Source organism: Homarus americanus, unplaced genomic scaffold (genome assembly GCF_018991925.1).
Source record: "Homarus americanus isolate GMGI-L3 unplaced genomic scaffold, GMGI_Hamer_2.0 scaffold45698, whole genome shotgun sequence".
NCBI lineage: Eukaryota > Metazoa > Arthropoda > Malacostraca > Decapoda > Nephropidae > Homarus > Homarus americanus.
Window position 1 is genome coordinate 1920368 of NW_024735554.1, and position 17564 is coordinate 1937931.

Genomic DNA, 17564 nt, shown 5'->3' on the forward strand with positions numbered 1-17564 from the left:
GCTATTGTTCACAGAATTATTAGCCTCTTATTGCAAGATTAAATTCAATATTAAGTAATTTTTAACCTCATAATGATCGTGTTGTTGTTTTTTTTTGTATTAATATAAGTTCTTACATATCATTTTACTTGTTTTATACATAATGTGCCTTGGTAAGTTTTTTCCTCTGTGTTTATAACTAATGAACCTTAATGATTATAAGAATATAACTGCATACTATAAATTACTTTGACATTTTTCCTGGTAATTTCAAGTTGGTTTATGCAACTGTATTATGTTAGGCTGATTATTGGTAGTAAATAGTAGTCTTAGCTTCCTGTGCCTTAATAAAGTTATATATAGTTAACAAAATATAACTAATTTATAAGTGTAATATTTTAAATTATTCAAGGAATTAATGATAAAGTTTTAGCCATAAATTAGGTTAATATGATGAGAGTGTTGTGCATGACGGTGGTGGTGTTCCAGCTTACTGTTGTGACACTGTTGATGGCTAACACATGTCATGTCCTTCATGTTGTACTAAACCAACTTTGTGTTGTTGCTTTAACACTGATAAAGGCACTAAATAGTCTCATTCATGTAGTCAAGTATGATGGGGAAACAGTACATGAGATGGCTCCCAGGTAATGGTATCTTAGGAGAGTAGCAGCAGGAGTGAGGTAGACGGTAGCATGAGCTTGGTGGTAGTGTAGATGGTATTGTCTTACCCCAGGAACCCTAGAGTGGTTGTTAGTGCACCTTGTCACAGCATCTATCCCTGGTGACTGACTGACACACTGCTGTTCCAACATAAAGACCCTCATAAAACTCTACAATGAGATACCTTTAAATTTATAGGTAACAACAGGAATTATATTGGCTTGCAGATGTGCCAAGTTTTATTACCATATAAATAAAACAAAATCCTAAACTGGATGATTCAAATCCCCTTCTTCTTTAGTAACTGCATCAAAATAATGTTACTAACTGGAGATAAGAGTAGATGTCTCCAGTTGTCTTAAGGTTTTTTCTTCTAAAATTTATTACTATAATCTCCATGACACCATGTACCGGCAGTGCCTCCAGTATACAGTGTGTCTTTTACCTCAACACAACATTATCATGTTTCTTCTTAACACATTTATATAAGAGGAATATCTGTGCCCCTGAGCTACTGTGCCATAGTTGAAGTTTACATTGAAACTCTCTCTTTATAAATTAGATTCTGAACACTTGTATGGGTCATTAATAATAGCTGTATATCAGAATCATTCTGTGTCTTGTTATGGGCCAACCAACTAATCCATTTTTGATCCGCGGCGTCAACCTGGACAAATGCAGAAGGTGGGACATCGTTGTTTCTGGGCACGCTGGCACTTACTAATACAGTACAGTATTGTAACCTGGGTGGCCCCCTCCGCCCAGGCTTGAGGAATGACTTTTTAAGGTTAATTCTGCACATCCAACTGCCAATCAGATACAAGGGAATGATCATATGCCTTATCATTTAAGAGTATATACAGTATAAAATATATATATATATATATATATATATATATATATATATATATATATATATATATATATATATATATATATATATATATATATATATATATATATATATATATATATATATATATATATAGTACAAGTTTTACCAAGAATCACTTAACTTATAAGATTGTGTATTATAATTTTCATGCATCTTCTTGATCTTTTTTTATTAAGATATATAAGCATGTTTTAATCTTAGCCTAGCATATTTTGCCTGATTAAAACACCAACGAAAATCCCATCTTGCATCTGGTAGAGATAGCGTTCATCTCGACCCTGCTTATCTACAGAGGCGTCCCCAGCTGCTGCCATCACTGCCACATCTTAACCATTTTATGAATTATAGAATTACTCAATAATTTCACTTGTTTTACATATGCAAAAAGCACAGGGTGACTGATCATTACATATTATGTTATATTACACATGAAAATGGCATGATTTAACTAGCTGTAATGAGAAAGCAAAAGTAGAAATGCGTCATGATGCAAGCCACTGTGGCTGTAGCGGCTCAACCGTGCACACCCTGGAAATAATCCAAATTATAGCTGTGGTGAATGTGCAAGATGTTCAGCTTAGTTGAGGCACTTCTTCTGACCTTTTGAGATACATTATTCCCTTGTACAGTGCAGTGCAGTACAGTACAGTACAGTACAGTACAGTACTGTACTCCCACGACACCATACAGTACAGACCCTCGAGTCATACCTCTCCAGAATTATGAGTCATAAGAGTATATGAACTGGTGGTTAGTAGTTTACTGTACTCACAAGGTTAGAAAAATGACATTGATCATTCTCGACAAACCCAGTTCCTCCCTTGTTTGTTTCATATCCCTATCAAGTTATCTTACATTGTTTCTTTCTGGGTTGTTGGAATTAATGTTTCTTTCTCAAATTCCTCCTCACATTGATATTGGCTGCACAGTGTCAACTTAATAGATTAATATTAAAAAAAACTAATATATGTCATACAATTTCTTACATTATTTTGATGACAGTGGCAGTGTATGATACCTTCCTTATTGAATTATATAGTACAGTATTCAAAATATATAATCGTTCACATAAATTAATATATATACAGGTAGTCTTTTTTTTTTAGCTGATGGTACTTGGCTATGACCCCCCTCCCCCCTCCCTTAGCTCATTGGCTCAGACATAATATTCAATTAATGTTGACATATTGTAAGTAAATCCAAATATAATTGCTAAGAATACCCAGTTCTGGCTCACGTTAATGCCGAATTTAATTTATATAGAGATATAACTGCTTGAAAATATTAACTTTCAAGATATGAGTGAGAAAAGTTTGAAATAAAGAATATTTACTGTCGAAGTCACAAACAAATTCACGCTTTCAGAGAACACATTCAGAATAAATTCAGTACTTCTTCTCTTTTCACTAATTATTATGTATATCAAGACAAATGACACCAAACATATAAAGCAACAAATAATAATGATCATTTTATAAAGATTAGAATCAAGTGTAAACACCACATATTCAGGTAAAGATGCCGTTTAAGATGGACGTTACAGAGAGGTAGTGTGCTTGGTGGAAGAGCCACTCAGCTGAGCCTGACATATCTCTAGAGTATTCTATTTACCCCAAACATTTTTCAACATATGTCTTGAGAGTTAATGTTTCAAGCTACTTAGCCTAGTACAATCAGCTATAAAAGAGACTATAGTTATATTATTTGAGTTAAAATGTGACAACTAGTTTCAATTTGCGACTTAGAATGACGCTTCAGCTTACATAATACAGCAGCTGAAAGGAATAACTTGGGGTTGAGTCATCTTGATGGTACATACAGAGTACCTCAGTCATTATGCAGCTCGTATTTAACCCCTTGCGTACGATGGCTTAACCCCTTCACTACGGGTACGCCACTTTTAATATCCTATTTGGCTAACACCAGACGACTTTATTCAGCTCAGAGGCGACATCGTACACAAGGAGTTAGTAGATTATCTCCACTAATCCTTTGAGTATTACAGCTTAACCCTTTGAGTACAGTTGCTTAACCCCTTGGAATATGATGACTTAACCTCTGTTTAATACAATAATTTACCCCCTTCATTATGGTAACTTAGTACCTAAGTATGATAACTTAACCCGTTGAGTATGATGGCCTGTCCTCTTGAGTACAATGACTTGTCCTCTTGAGTATGATGACTTAAACCCTTGAGTATGATGGCTTTTCTTCTTGAGTATGATGACTTGTCCTCTTAATTACAATGACTTAACCCCATGAGTATGATGGCTTGACCTCTTGAGTATGATAATTTAACTCCCTTGAGTATGATTACATGTCCTCCTGACTATGATGACTTAACCCTTTGATTATGATAAATTAACCACTTATTGTACAATGACTTAGCCCCTAAATATAATGTCATTTTCCTCAAGGGGATATTTCATCATAGGGTTAAAATGCCCTACTCTGGATATTAGGTCATTGTACTCAAGGGGTTATGTCATCATACTCAGGGGGGTTACATGCTGGATAGACTCATTCAGTTGTGCTAAAGACTTAAATTTTCATTGCCACATTAATGAAAAATAAATTCCAATTGCTCTCATTCTTAACTTATAAGACTTGTTGACAAGGAGGAGGAAAAGTAAATGTTGTAAATAAGAAAAGACAAGTGTGGCCGGTGATGATGTTGCTAGAAGTATTGTACATGGGAGGTGCAGTAGTGTCGTACATTGAGAGTGTTTGTAGTAGATCAGTAATGAGGTGGGGATGATAAAGTTAATATGGCTGAACAAGAAGATTTAACACTGGGAGAGAGGCTATAAGTATTTTATTTTTTTAACATTTTGCTGTACATCTCCCATAGTTGTGCTCTGTTAGGCAACCAGGACCATTCCTATCCTCGTTGTATTTATTAAATTCTACTTGTATCACCCCAAGTCTAAATCTTTAGTGTTACTTGTCACTTACAGTCTTCATAAAAAAATGTTTGTTTTTTTTGCACATGACAGTCTTGTTTAGTGTGGTCCTGATGTACTGGGCTGCTGACTCAATTAAACTGGTCAAGATATCAGGAGAAATATTTTTATTGCTTTTAGAAAATAAATTTGGTTATTGATTGTTGATAAAACCTTACTATAATTTTATGGTAAACTTAAGGAATATAATAATTTATTTAATCCTCACCAGAACCTTACATCTGTTCTTGTACCTCGGGGCCACACTTGCAGGCCATGGAAGCATGAAGTATCAGGTTATTATAGCTAAGCCATCACTCCTATAACTTATACTCCCTTACACTTACATATGATAATATTTGCCCAAAGCAAAAGTTTGCTGTGCATCTGGTTTTTTTCAGTGGTTGGTAGATCTTTTGTTAACATGATGCCACTGTCTATGAAGGTCTGTACATGTCTGTATTGCTTCACTAGTTCCTGTACAGTACTAGCATATTGCATCCTGGGAGAGCGGCCAAATTAGTGTGCGCCTTCAGGAATTTTAGTGGTAACTGTGTTGTGAGCCTTAAGTGGCAAGGTATGTTGATGTGTGGGCTGGTGTGTAGGGTGAGGACTGAGGCATGTGTCGTTGCAGGTGCAATGTCCCCCGCGCCCTCCCGTCTGGCGCCTCTGCCTAGTCCTACGGGGCTCAGCCCTCGTCCTCGTCCAAAGTCCCTGTTTGTGCGGCTCAATAGTTTCCGCAAAGCCTCGCTTCTTAGCCTGTCCTCGACAGCGTCCAGTCCACAGTGCGAGGCTCCCGCATTTACCTTTGACGATTTGCTCAGGCTGCATAAACGTAAGGCTGTGCTTCCTCCTACACTCGCACTTCAACCTCGGATCCTCTCCGTACTAATGCTACATCCTCTGCCCCGTGCCTCCTTTGTATCTACATATTCTTGCTCATACAGTAATATGCTAGACTTTCATACATAACCCATTGATGGAATCAAGTATTACAAAACAATTTTATTCTCCCTAATATCTTCATATAAAATCAAATGGATGTCATTGACAAATGCACAGGTCTTATTCCTTCCTCTCAGGTGGTGCATGATCTCTGGTTCCTTAACTGCTGTATACAGTACTCAAGTTTCCTTGTCTGTGTCTGAGTAGATAAGTCAGCCTCACTATGCTGTACATAAATGTTGTGTTATGGTTTTCATCTCCCAAAACTTCTCAAAATTTTCCAGTGAAGGAAGAGTTGCCTCTGTTTCTTATCAAATTATTATTTTTCATCAGAATTATCTTGTTTTTTTAGCTCTGGCAAGTTTTATACAGTATATGAAATGGTACAATATATCAGATACAATTGAGACATAACAAGAAGTCTTTCCTTCAGTCTCAGTTCTTAAGTTGCATAAACATTTATCATAAAGGGAGATTGTTATTGTTTATTTTGACAACCTAAAATTGTGTACACATTAATTAGATAGGTCATAAAACAACAGTCTTTTACTAAGTATTTTTGGTTCTGCACCACATTGTCATATACCATTCTTCTTATACTGAACTTAAAGGACCATTTAAGGTGTCTGTTTACTTACACTTCCTTTATTACTTTAATCACAAATTTTCATGCAGTCATTTCTCATACATCTGATTCTGCAGCTTAAATACAGCTTCTCTTAATATCTTCAAAGTTGTCTCTCAGTAAATTAATATTTAAAGGTATGTAACACACAACAATGCAAATAATCTTTACCTATCACCAACCCCTTCTACCCCCCCCCCCCCTATCACTCTCCAGTCTCCACCAATGATACACAGTTGCTTCACCCACACTCCCTGCTTGAAGTTGCTTGCTTAATTATTGCTTCAAATCAGAGCTTCTATTGCTTGCATTTGCCTTTGTTAGTTTGAGTAACATAGGAGACTAAAAAAAAAAATAATAATTCTGGAGTGTGATTTTTGGTAAGAATAACCTTTTTCTTTAACACTTTTTTGACCCATTACTTAAAATATTTTGTTTAAGGGAAATTTTTGGGGGATATGATCTATTCTTGTGACTTACTCTGCCTACATCACCAGTAAACTTTTCACCAAATATTTTCTGGAAACAATGAAGAAAACACATTGCCATAAAGTAGGATGTTACCTTCAGTACACTCTCTCTCTCTCTCCCTCTCTCTCTCTCTCTCTCTCTCTCCCTTAGTTTGTGCCATATATAGTATATGTCTCCTGTAATTGTCTGTTTTTACTGTAACACCTGTACGTAGAAGACCTGTGTATGCTGTAACTTTATCCGTTAGTCTCTCCACTGTACCCTCTCACCTTGCCTTTGCCTTCAACTTGTACCGTACACCTCTTCAGCATGGCTCCTCTACCCCAATCTTGTTCTATGTTCCTTTTGCCTTACACAAATACCATATTCCTCTGTGTGTATGGTATCTCAATTTGTTCAACCAGTTCTATCTATTTTTGTCTTGTAATTGACCCTATGATAGGTACAATATTCCTCCCCTGTACTTTGGCTCTCTGTTGTAACTATTTTTTTTTTTTGTGTACTTGGTATTTGTAATCTGTACCTGTAAATTGTACCTGTACCCCATACCTGTGTTACTCCCTTGTGTGTGTGTGTGTGGTAGCAGCTTGTATGTGAACCTGGTTATCTGTATTCTACATTTCGTCTGTCCACTTATACCACCATACATTCCTTGTGTAGTCTATATGCTCAGCTTCTAGTTATACCCTCACCATATATACCTTGTGTCTATATCCTTTACATGTGGCTATAATCTTTTTTATATAGCCTCTATAATATAGTTACATCCACTTTATTATGAATCCTTCCCACAAACTTTCTCTACTTTGAACTGACAATCTCCCAAACTAATTTTTCTCATAGTCTGGAATTATTATCACCCTTATTCACTGCAAGCTAATACTAATATTGTTTCATCACCATGTACCAACCTTATAATACTGATGACAACTGTTATTATTTTCTTAACAGATATATTACTATAAAATTTTAGGGTTATACTGTAGTTTGTTTTATGGGTCAATGATATTAGTCCCTGTATGTGTTGTCTATATCCTGTACATCATGTCTCGGGGGTCAGGTATCTATGTGACTCTCATACTAGACAAAAAAAAACAAATAAAAATAATTTCTATAACCCTGTTGAGTAGTATCACAAAAAATATAATTGTAAATGTATAAAATTTTGGTGTTTCAACATACCATCAATATTGTAAGGTTGTCCTGACTCATCAAATTACTTTTAAGTTATAGATCATGTAAATTAAAACCAATTAATGATAAATCACTAATTATCAAATAAATCCCAAGCTCCCATAGCAGCTGGTCAGAAAGTATTGTAGAGTTTGTGTTTGTGTTGCTGTAGCTTCTGTGAGATAAAACCCTTGTAGTGTAAAGTAAAAATATATAAATAAAACGTAGATCTCAGAAGTAAAAAAAAGTCCTTGTGTCATTGTCTTGCTTATTATTATTGTTATTATGATGATTGATGATGATTATAAATTTATCCACTGCCTTCATAAATGGACCTTTTGAATGAACAGTTGTGGCTATTTTCTGTTGCTGTAATGAGTTAGAGGCATTACCTTTAATTACCCTGTATTGTATTGTACCCCTCCTCCCCCTCCCTCTCCTGTCCCTCTCCCTCCCACCTCTCCTTCTCTCTCACCACCATAACTACTACCATTATATTCCTCCCTGCTTCCTTTTTCCATTATAACCATCACCATCATGTACCACCTCCTCCCCTCCTCCATCATTTCCACCACCACATTCCTCCACCGCCCATCACCGTTTCATCCCCATCACTGCCACCATCATGTTCCACCCTATCACCACCACCATATACTAAACCCCACCACCCCCACCACACCCTGCCCTCCCTCCACCACCACTGCCGTCAACAGGAGTCCCCTCCCCCAGTAGTTGGCCTAAGTGTCAGGAGGTAACTTAACTCTTCCGTGGATTTAAGGTGCAGGTGGGTCGGCAGCGGCCAGTAGCAGCAGTAGCCCTCGTCGCAGCAGCCACAAGTGCCGCTCTCAGACAACCAGCCCACGTGCCGACAGTAAGAAGATCCTGCGACATCTAGTGACTCCTCCCGTAGGTCACCGCACTGCCAGCTTTGACGAGTTCCTCCACTTGCGGACTCAGACCCCCAAGTGCAGTGTGGTGAGTTGCGTTGCTGTTTTCACCTACTCGTCTGTTCCCCTACACTCGTGTTTTGTTTTTAATTTATTCTACCGCTTCGTCTAGTGTGTGTATCTGTGTCTTTATGAATCATATAAATGCTTGTGGTCTTATGTGGTAATCAAGGACGTCTGGTTAGTGAAGAACAATTTTTTTTTTTTTTTCATCAATAGGTATAAATAGTTAAGGGAGAGAAACACATTGAAAGGAACGAGATGATAATTTAATGGTGTGAACAGGAGAGGTATTAAGGAGAAATGGGGTAGACTGAAGTAAAGACTATGCTTGGCTGACTACAGTACATGAAGAGTGAATGAATTTCTAGTAATGAGTGTTCAGTGTGTTGATGGGTCATTCCTCACCCTATGACATGGAAGGGAAGAGAAAGCTTTTTTTTTCATCGGCCGTAACAAGAGTAACTTTTTGTTGACAGAAGTACTATAATGTGTAACAGGTGTGTGAATTATTGAGACAAATGGCAGAAATATAAAAAAAAATTTCTCAAAATCTATAAAGAGTTTGCATATTACTAACATTTTTGTCATTATTTTGTACATGTGGTATAGAATTGGCAGTAGATTTGAGACATTTTAAAAGTATATTTATAATGTAGTAAGTTGGACAAAAATTAAGAGGGGACAAAAATGCAATATTTCCTGTAAGATTTATATGGTAATGTAGAGAACTGGGAGGATGAATACAGAGGAAAGAGTGAGAGAGAGAGAGAGAGAGAGAGAGAGGGAGATAGAGAGAGAGAGAGAGAGAGAGAGAGAGAGAGGATATTATTTTCTTATACATCGATGAACAGGGTAATATATTCCATCTCTTTTATCTGATTTAATTTTCATATTTCAGCCCTATCTTCCATTACAGTTCTTCATTCATTCTAACGTGAGACTGAGGAAAAATAATCATGAAATTCCATACCGGAAATACATCATTAATACTAATAATAATAATAAAGGGATAGACAGAGGTATTGAAATATCTTGTTGTTTTTTCTACAGTCAAAGATTTATACAGTTAACTCCTGCTTTATGTTGGTTCTGCCTCTTTGATGACGAAATGATTGTCACACGTGCGCTGTTTCACACTTGTACTGTCTCGCGCTAACACAAGGTTTCACACACACACACACACACGCATGCACGCACGCACATGCTCACACACACACACACACACAATTTCTCACACTCACTATTTTACACACACACATACAATAACACAATGTTTCATACAACCACAGACTTGGTAACACCTTACACTTGGCCACATACCCACACAATTGGCCAAACACTCACCCACTTGGCCACACACTCACACTTGGTCACACACTCACCCACTTGGCACCACACTCACACTTGGTCACACACTCACCCACTTGGCCCCACACTCACACTTGGTCACACACTCACCCACTTGGCCACACACCCAGACACACTGCCTCTCACACCCACACTCTAGGCCACACACCCACACAACTGGCCGCACACCCCGACACACTGCCTCTCACACCCACACAACTGGCCACACACCCCAACACACTGCCTCTCACACCCACACTCTAGGTCACACGTGTATAATGACTCACGCATCTGCACGCATGTTCACTCTTCCAGCTCAGATATTGTACGTCACACTGCACAAGCTCATACTACCACTAAGCTTTTGCAGTTCTTGTGGGACTATTTATGTAATATGTGTTGCAATGCACGAAAATGACTTATGTTGAAGCATCTTGCAGGACTTATTTTGTGCATTACTGGGGTCCTCATGCAGATGTTTAAGCTACACTTTACTGAGGAAGGAAATAGTTTTGTTTGAATTTATGTTTATGATAATGTTGATGGATGTTTTCATCATTAGCATGTAAGTGTTTTGGTTTATTGTCTTGTATGTGGTGAGGAATGGATGTAAACAATGTTTCTTTCAGACACTCTTTTGTTTCTTCTCCACTAGGAAAGATATTATGTACAGTTGTGGACAAAAAGTATTCAGCTTGGAGGGAGGTGGTGTGGGTGAGGACTTGGCATCATAGCATCAGAGTGGTGGTAAAAAAATCTCCTCGAACATTCAATTTTTACAGCATTTTTTGGGGGTTGTTTTGGTGTATTGAGTTGTTTACAGAGTAAGCTGTACCTGACTCATAATTAAATTTAAAAAAATCAGTTTGCAGTGTGAAAAGAATATTGCTGAATTATAACCGGTACCTGTATGAGATGGTGTCTAGTCTCCACCCACCCTAACCCTCCCCTACTCCACCTCCCTCTGGACCTTCCCTCCTTCCTTGTCGAATTCTTTATGTCCACAACTGTACATGTATTGTAGATGAGGGTAACGTTTACGACGATATCATTTATGTGACGGAGATTGTCGAAGGTTATGTGTGACACTGAGCTTCCCCAAACTAGGTGTCGGAGGAATATAATCGTCTGCAGACCATTGATAATAGGACTTCTTCCCCTGTGGTGGTAGTAAGTACTATGGTTTTAGTCATTATAATTTTCAGTGCATAGAATTAATTTATATTTTTGTTTGCTTGCTTTCAAAGGATGTCTTAGACTTGTTCCCATTCTCCCGCAGTCTCAAGATTGTAATGGTTTTGTCTCTTAGTTTTGGCCTCGTGAATTAAGAGACTCGTCATGGTGAGCTTCAGTAGTTCAGAATGATGGAGGTGTCTGGATTTAGGTGTGCCGTCAGCCAGTCAGGGATATTAAGGAATGGTCGTCTCATAGCTTCTGGTATAGACAGTGATATATTTTAAGAACTAGTTGGCAGCATGACCAGCAAAGGACTAGTGATTTAAGTTTTTTGTGTGTACAGTACAGTACAGTACATAGGTCAGTGATGCCACAGATGCTTATCTTTAATACTCTTTTATGGTATGGCATGGAGTGTATGTTTGCCAAATATATTCATCATGCAGCATATCATCTCGCATTGTATTGGTGTACAGTGCTACGTTGGGTTAAAGCATCCTGGTATTTGTAAAAATTAAAGTAATTTTAACTCAGACTACAAGAGAACAGGCAAATACTCTCCATAAAAACCCTTCAAACAAAATTGAGTTGGAAAAACCTTACATTATAAGCAAAGATATTTAGAAAATATGCATAAATGTGAATGCAAGTGAAGTACAGCACCAGTAGAGAGGAAATAAACTGGCCTACACACTAAGCTCCACCCACTTGTAGGAGACCTTTGTAGCTGTTACAATTCATAAAAGGTTAATTGGTTGCTAGTGAGTGAGTGAGTGAGTGAGTTGTGCTGCCAACTAGCAGTGAATTAGCCACTTTGGTGACCCTACTTCTTTGACAACCACTCAAGTTTGGTGAATTGTAAGAGTGATATTAGAAGTGGGCAGAGCGAAGTAGACAGGATACTTGACCAGATTCTATATGGTAGAAAGGTACAGTACAGTACAGTACAGTACAGTACTTGATTTCAAACTCATAGTTACAAAAACATCGTACATGTAGTACAGTACATAGTTACTTAATGCTGCACCCAAATTCCTGAATAAACTGCTGGTACAAATTAATGCCAAGGGAAAAGTTTGATATTTATTCCAGATTTGTTTGCATGTTTAAGACTTAAGTAACTAAAGAAAATAACAAAAGTAGAAAATTGTAAATGAAAAATAAAGTCATAAGTTTTGGTTGAATTCAATTAGTCTGAAGGGTAGTGAGTTCCCTGTCACTCACAGTGTAGCAACATATTGCATGGTAAGATTAACTAAATGTAACTTAGTATCTGAGTAAGTAAAAACCTCCATACAGTCTGATGCTGATGAGTAAAGCAAAATAAGTGAAAAAAATATTCTAGTTATCACAGTTATATAGTAATGTAATATTCAGGGATTTCTGACCTTGCTTTTACAGTTACCGCATGGGTTACTATGAGCCAATTCTTGTCCCCTAAAAATATGATCCAGTCAGTTTTAATGTCTTCGTGTAATAATATCAAGGTAAGAAAATGAAAAGAAGAATTAAATTATTCCTCGATGAGTACTAATATCTTTTTTGGACGATAAGATATTGGTTGTACCGCCTCTGCGTTCCTTATACTACGTTATGTAAACTCTTGCCTTAATTCTTGCAGCCATTGGCGTGTTCTGGTACTTGGAGTCCTGTGCCCTTAGTAAGTTTGAATTTATACTTGTGGAAACTGAGACAATATTCCACAGTTTTGTTTTACAGTCTCTAGCATGGCTTTAACATCAACTAATTTTGAAACTCTGCTGCTTGGAGACAATTATCCGTCATGCCAGATGGAAGAGTGAAGTTTTTGAGTTGGAGTGTATGGTATGTAGGCACAATAACCTATTGGTATTGGGTATAGGAGCATTGTCATCACTTTACTATTGGGTATAGAGGCATAATCATCACTTTAGTATTGGGTATAGAGGCATAGCCATCACTTTAGTATTGGGTATAGGGGCATAGTCATCACTTTAGTATTGGGTATAGGAGCATAGTCATCACTTTAGTATTGGGAATAGAGGCATAGTCATCACTTTAGTATTGGGTATAGAGGCATAGTCATCACTTTAGTATTGGGTATAGAGGCATAGTCATCACTTTAGTATTGGGTATAGGAGCATAGTCATCACTTTAGTATTGGGAATAGAGGCATAGTCATCACTTTAGTATTGGGTATAGAGGCATAGTCATCACTTTAGTATTGGGTATAGAGGCATAGTCATCACTTTAGTATTGGGTATAGAGGCATAGTCATCACTTTAGTATTGGGTATAGGGGCATAGTATCATGTTCAGATACATTCAGGAGCCAGTGCATGTCCAGTAGTTACCAGCAGTGCATAACAGAGACGTGACCGACCACCCAAGCGGCTAACAGGTCGATCCGTGGGGAAGAGGTTGAAAGTAAAATCAAAGCAAAAGTAAAAGTAGTGTATTGGGTTGAGAGGTAGTGTAGTATTACTAGTAATGGGGATGGAAGGATAGTTTGAGTTGTTATCATTCTTGTCTCATGGATGGTTTAAGCCCCATAGGAAAACTGAAGTGGCTGTCGTAGGGTCAAGGTTGATCAATGACTCGTGTGAAGGTCTGGAGTACTGTACTAACACCTTCCTGCACATGGAGACTATACTGTATGTCCCCATCAGTAGAAATCTGCCTAAGAGATGTTATCTTCATTTGTATAAGTAGCTCCTCCCCGACTTACGACGGGGTTAGGGACCCAAATCCAGGTCATAAGTCGAAAATGCTTAAATAATACATAGAAAATCTAAAATGGGTGTCTCTTTTTCTTCTCAGCACCACAAAACTCTCACCTTTTAGCTTGCCAGCCATTTTAAAGTGAATTACAAACGAAAATTTTGTCTGTGTACTGACGTTGGGACTCGAAAATACGCAATTTGACAAAATTTGGGTACGACTGAGGCAGGTCGTAGGTGCGGGTGGTCGTAAGTCGAGTAGGTCGTAAGTCGGGGAGGAGCTGTACTGTATTCACTTCTTTAATTTGTCTCTTGGTTTTTGGTTTAGATACATTCATACTTCACTTTTAATCTTATATGAACTATTTATGCTGCTGTGTCATATATTTGAAAAGCTGCCATGTTTTTGGTGTATGGCCGCTCACCAGGTGCTCACCTTTGTGCATCTCGTTCTTAATCTTGCCGCTTTATTTATTTACTTTTACTTTTTTTAATTTTTATAAATTGAATTTTTCCTGCATGCTTTTGTTTCCTTAAATAATGTCAAATCTTATGTCACTAGTTTATAATTTTTTTTATTAGATAGTCAGCACACATTCATTTATGACACTGCCTCTCCTCATCCTATTCACATGTAGTGATGTTCAGTATCATTCCCACTAATTTACGACTGTTTCCTGCTTCTCTCGTATCTTGACTCGTCATTTACTATTTGTCAATAATTTATTGCTTCATTAGTTTAATGTTACATTTAATAAATTGTTCTATCTATCTGCTGTTTGTGTACTTGTTTTGTTCTCATCAATTGGAATTGGTACATTGTGAGATGTAGTAACAGCAGTGACAAATGGATGACATATTGCAGGAACGTACACGCAGTGCCGACATAGCCACAGAACTCCTCCGCAGTGACGCCGGTGATGGGGCTGTTGCTGAGGGCCTGATCAGGGAGACTTCTCTTATCTGCCTTGCACCATCACCCTCCAAACAGGACAAAAAAGTCACTTTTGCCAAGCTCCTGGATAAGATGTCCAAGGAGATGAGTTCCTCCTCTTCAGATATGAGTTGCACCGAGGAAAAATCACCCAGTAGAATCTTCAGCTTTGGCGGTGTGCGCCGCTCCCCTAGAAGATCACCAAGGATAAGACACACCCAGCGGTAAGCCTTCACATTACAAACCAACGCTGATGATACAGTTTTTATGCCTGATATGATATGCCAAACTTTGCTGAAGCTAGCTGTAGTATGTGACTTCTTTGTGGGCGTCTGTATTCCTTACATAAATCTTGTCAACATGCGAGTCCATTTCCTTCGTGTGAACCCCAGTCACTGCCTGTGATCCTTGATGTCCACTCAGAAGTAATGATCCCTTGTTTGAGTCTTAACTCTCTGACTCGCCTCATCTCTAACTCATATTCTGATACCACTGAATTTTAACTTCTCATAAGCCCTGACCCCTACTGTGGGTCTTGCACCCTACATATGGGGTCTGACCCATACTTAAGAGTTTTGAAATTATATCACAGAAATCTGTCAAGGCAGATTATTAATAGTGACCTTTATTCTTCTAACTGTTGTTTTCCTTATAGATACAGTGGGTCTGGGAGTGAGGATGTCATGGAAACACCCGATGTGTCCTCGTCAGAAATGACACCAGACCCACCTAAGCGACTCCTGACGGTGAAGAGCTCGTCGTCCCCCTCCTCCAAGACGTCCTCCCCACAGAGCCGCACCAAGATGGTCAAGATATCATCTGCTGACTCACTTCTTGCTATGATTAAAAATTTTGGCAAGTTATCACAACTGTTGTGCTGAAAACTTTTGTACATACAGTATTTAAAAATTTTGATTTATTGATATTATCTGCACTGTACCTACTTAATACCTGTGCAGATGAGAGTGGATGACTAATGTGAGCAGTGCACTCTGCCATAGGTATACAGGGGCACTCTACTGTATGGAGGGTTGTTGTAGCTGTATGAAATGAACTGATGCCTAAGGGTTATGATAAATACTGTATACATCTAGCACTGTTACTGTTCATCCATTTATGTAACTGACACTAAACACTCTATTGTTATTAGAGGTTAATCAGTTTTCTTTAACACATGCAGGTGGATCTGGTCGCCCCTCTTCCTCCAACCCTTCCAGTCCTCACGGCTCAGAATATGATGATTCTTCCACCCATCCATCGCCCTCCACCACACCCACCACACCTCAGAAGGCACTGCCACAGAACAAGCAAGACACCCTCACTGTCCCTGGGGCATTACAGGTGCAGGTACTTGTTACCAGCTTCTTGTTATTAGATGATCTCTGTGTGTGGTGGTGCTGGGCCTCTCACCACTACCATCTAATGTCTTATAAGGGTGCAGGGCTTTCCTCCAGATACTCTAATGAAAGCTGTCTGGTTTTATATTTTTCTCTGTATTAAAGTTGCATGAACAAATTTACCCTATTTTAGCATGTTCCTTGACTTTCTCAATTATAGCTTCTTTATTTTCATATGAAATTTTAAAACTTTATATAAAAGAAAATAAATAAATAAAAATTAGTTTTTTTGTATATACACTTCTCTATATAACACCTCTGTTGTGACCAAGTGTTGCTTCTGTCTCTCTGTAGCTATACTGTAACTCTGTATACTGTATAACCTCATGACTATTTTCATACATCACCTGGAGGACAACCTGTATATTACCTCCATAACTACTGTACCTGTAAACAGAACACGGTGGTCTAAAGTACAGTACTGTATTCCCTCCACAAGTCATCCACTCCAGTAAATTATTTTTTTGGGTGGTTAACATTACCCATTCACTCTCAATTTATTTAGTACTGTTATGTTCTAAATTTGGAAACCGTTCTGTGTCTTGACAGTTTTACTCCCTGTTGTTTTTCTGTGGATTTATTTCTTAATTTTTCTATTTGTCAAACCTTTCTCTGTAGAGGGCAGTGAGATGGAAGACCTGGGCAGATTATTTGCTCCCTCATTGTCATTCCTTCTCTCTATATTGCTCACCGAACATGTTTTGCGTTGGTATTCCCTGTAACTCATAAAGTAAGTCATAACCAATGGAAAACTGTATTTAAAGTAATGCCTCTTACAATTGGTAATATGTTATACATTTTTTCTCTATTTCCAGATGTTAGTGTGTGACGGAGAACCTTTTTATTTATTTTCTGTATAAATGCACTACAGTATAGTCTTGATTTATGCGGATTTGGTTTACGCGTTTGGTCATTTACGCGGTACCTTGCCAGACCGACAATTTTTATTTACTCGGTTCATTCCATCATTTACACGGGAAGCAGCGCGGGCAGGGTGCGCACAAGGTCACCCAGTCAACAAAACATTACCGAGTTCTTCACCCGCCACCCACCACAGCCAGCCCAAGTCAGTGATAGTGAGCATTTGGACTTTGAGGGGTTTGACAAAGAGGCCCTGCAAGTCTCTGTGGTGGATAGTGATACAGGTGTTACAAGTGATACAGGTGAGGGCCAATAATCTGCCCTCTACCTCAGAACCAACCCCAATCCCTGTGTACCCAGCCATCTTTTCTACTAAGTAAGTGTTAAAAAACCTAATATTGATATTTCTTTTAAATATTAATTGTGTGTGCATACCATCATAAAAGTAAGATCTTATTTTTACTACAACGTATGTAATGTATTGTGTCTGGGTGGAGTATAATTTGTT

The 17564-nt window shown here is 38.1% G+C and overlaps 1 protein-coding gene across 1 annotated transcript in view; it reads left to right on the top strand.

Annotated features, from left to right (window-relative positions):
• Positions 1 to 17564, top strand: part of LOC121871305 — a 135767-nt gene that overhangs the window by 103387 nt on the left and 14816 nt on the right. Inside the window, 8 exon segments of the mRNA XM_042373524.1 lie at positions 1324 to 1487; positions 4954 to 5314; positions 8472 to 8668; positions 11098 to 11160; positions 12788 to 12826; positions 14730 to 15022; positions 15454 to 15653; positions 15979 to 16145. Coding sequence (XP_042229458.1) covers positions 1324 to 1487; positions 4954 to 5314; positions 8472 to 8668; positions 11098 to 11160; positions 12788 to 12826; positions 14730 to 15022; positions 15454 to 15653; positions 15979 to 16145 — 1484 coding nt within the window.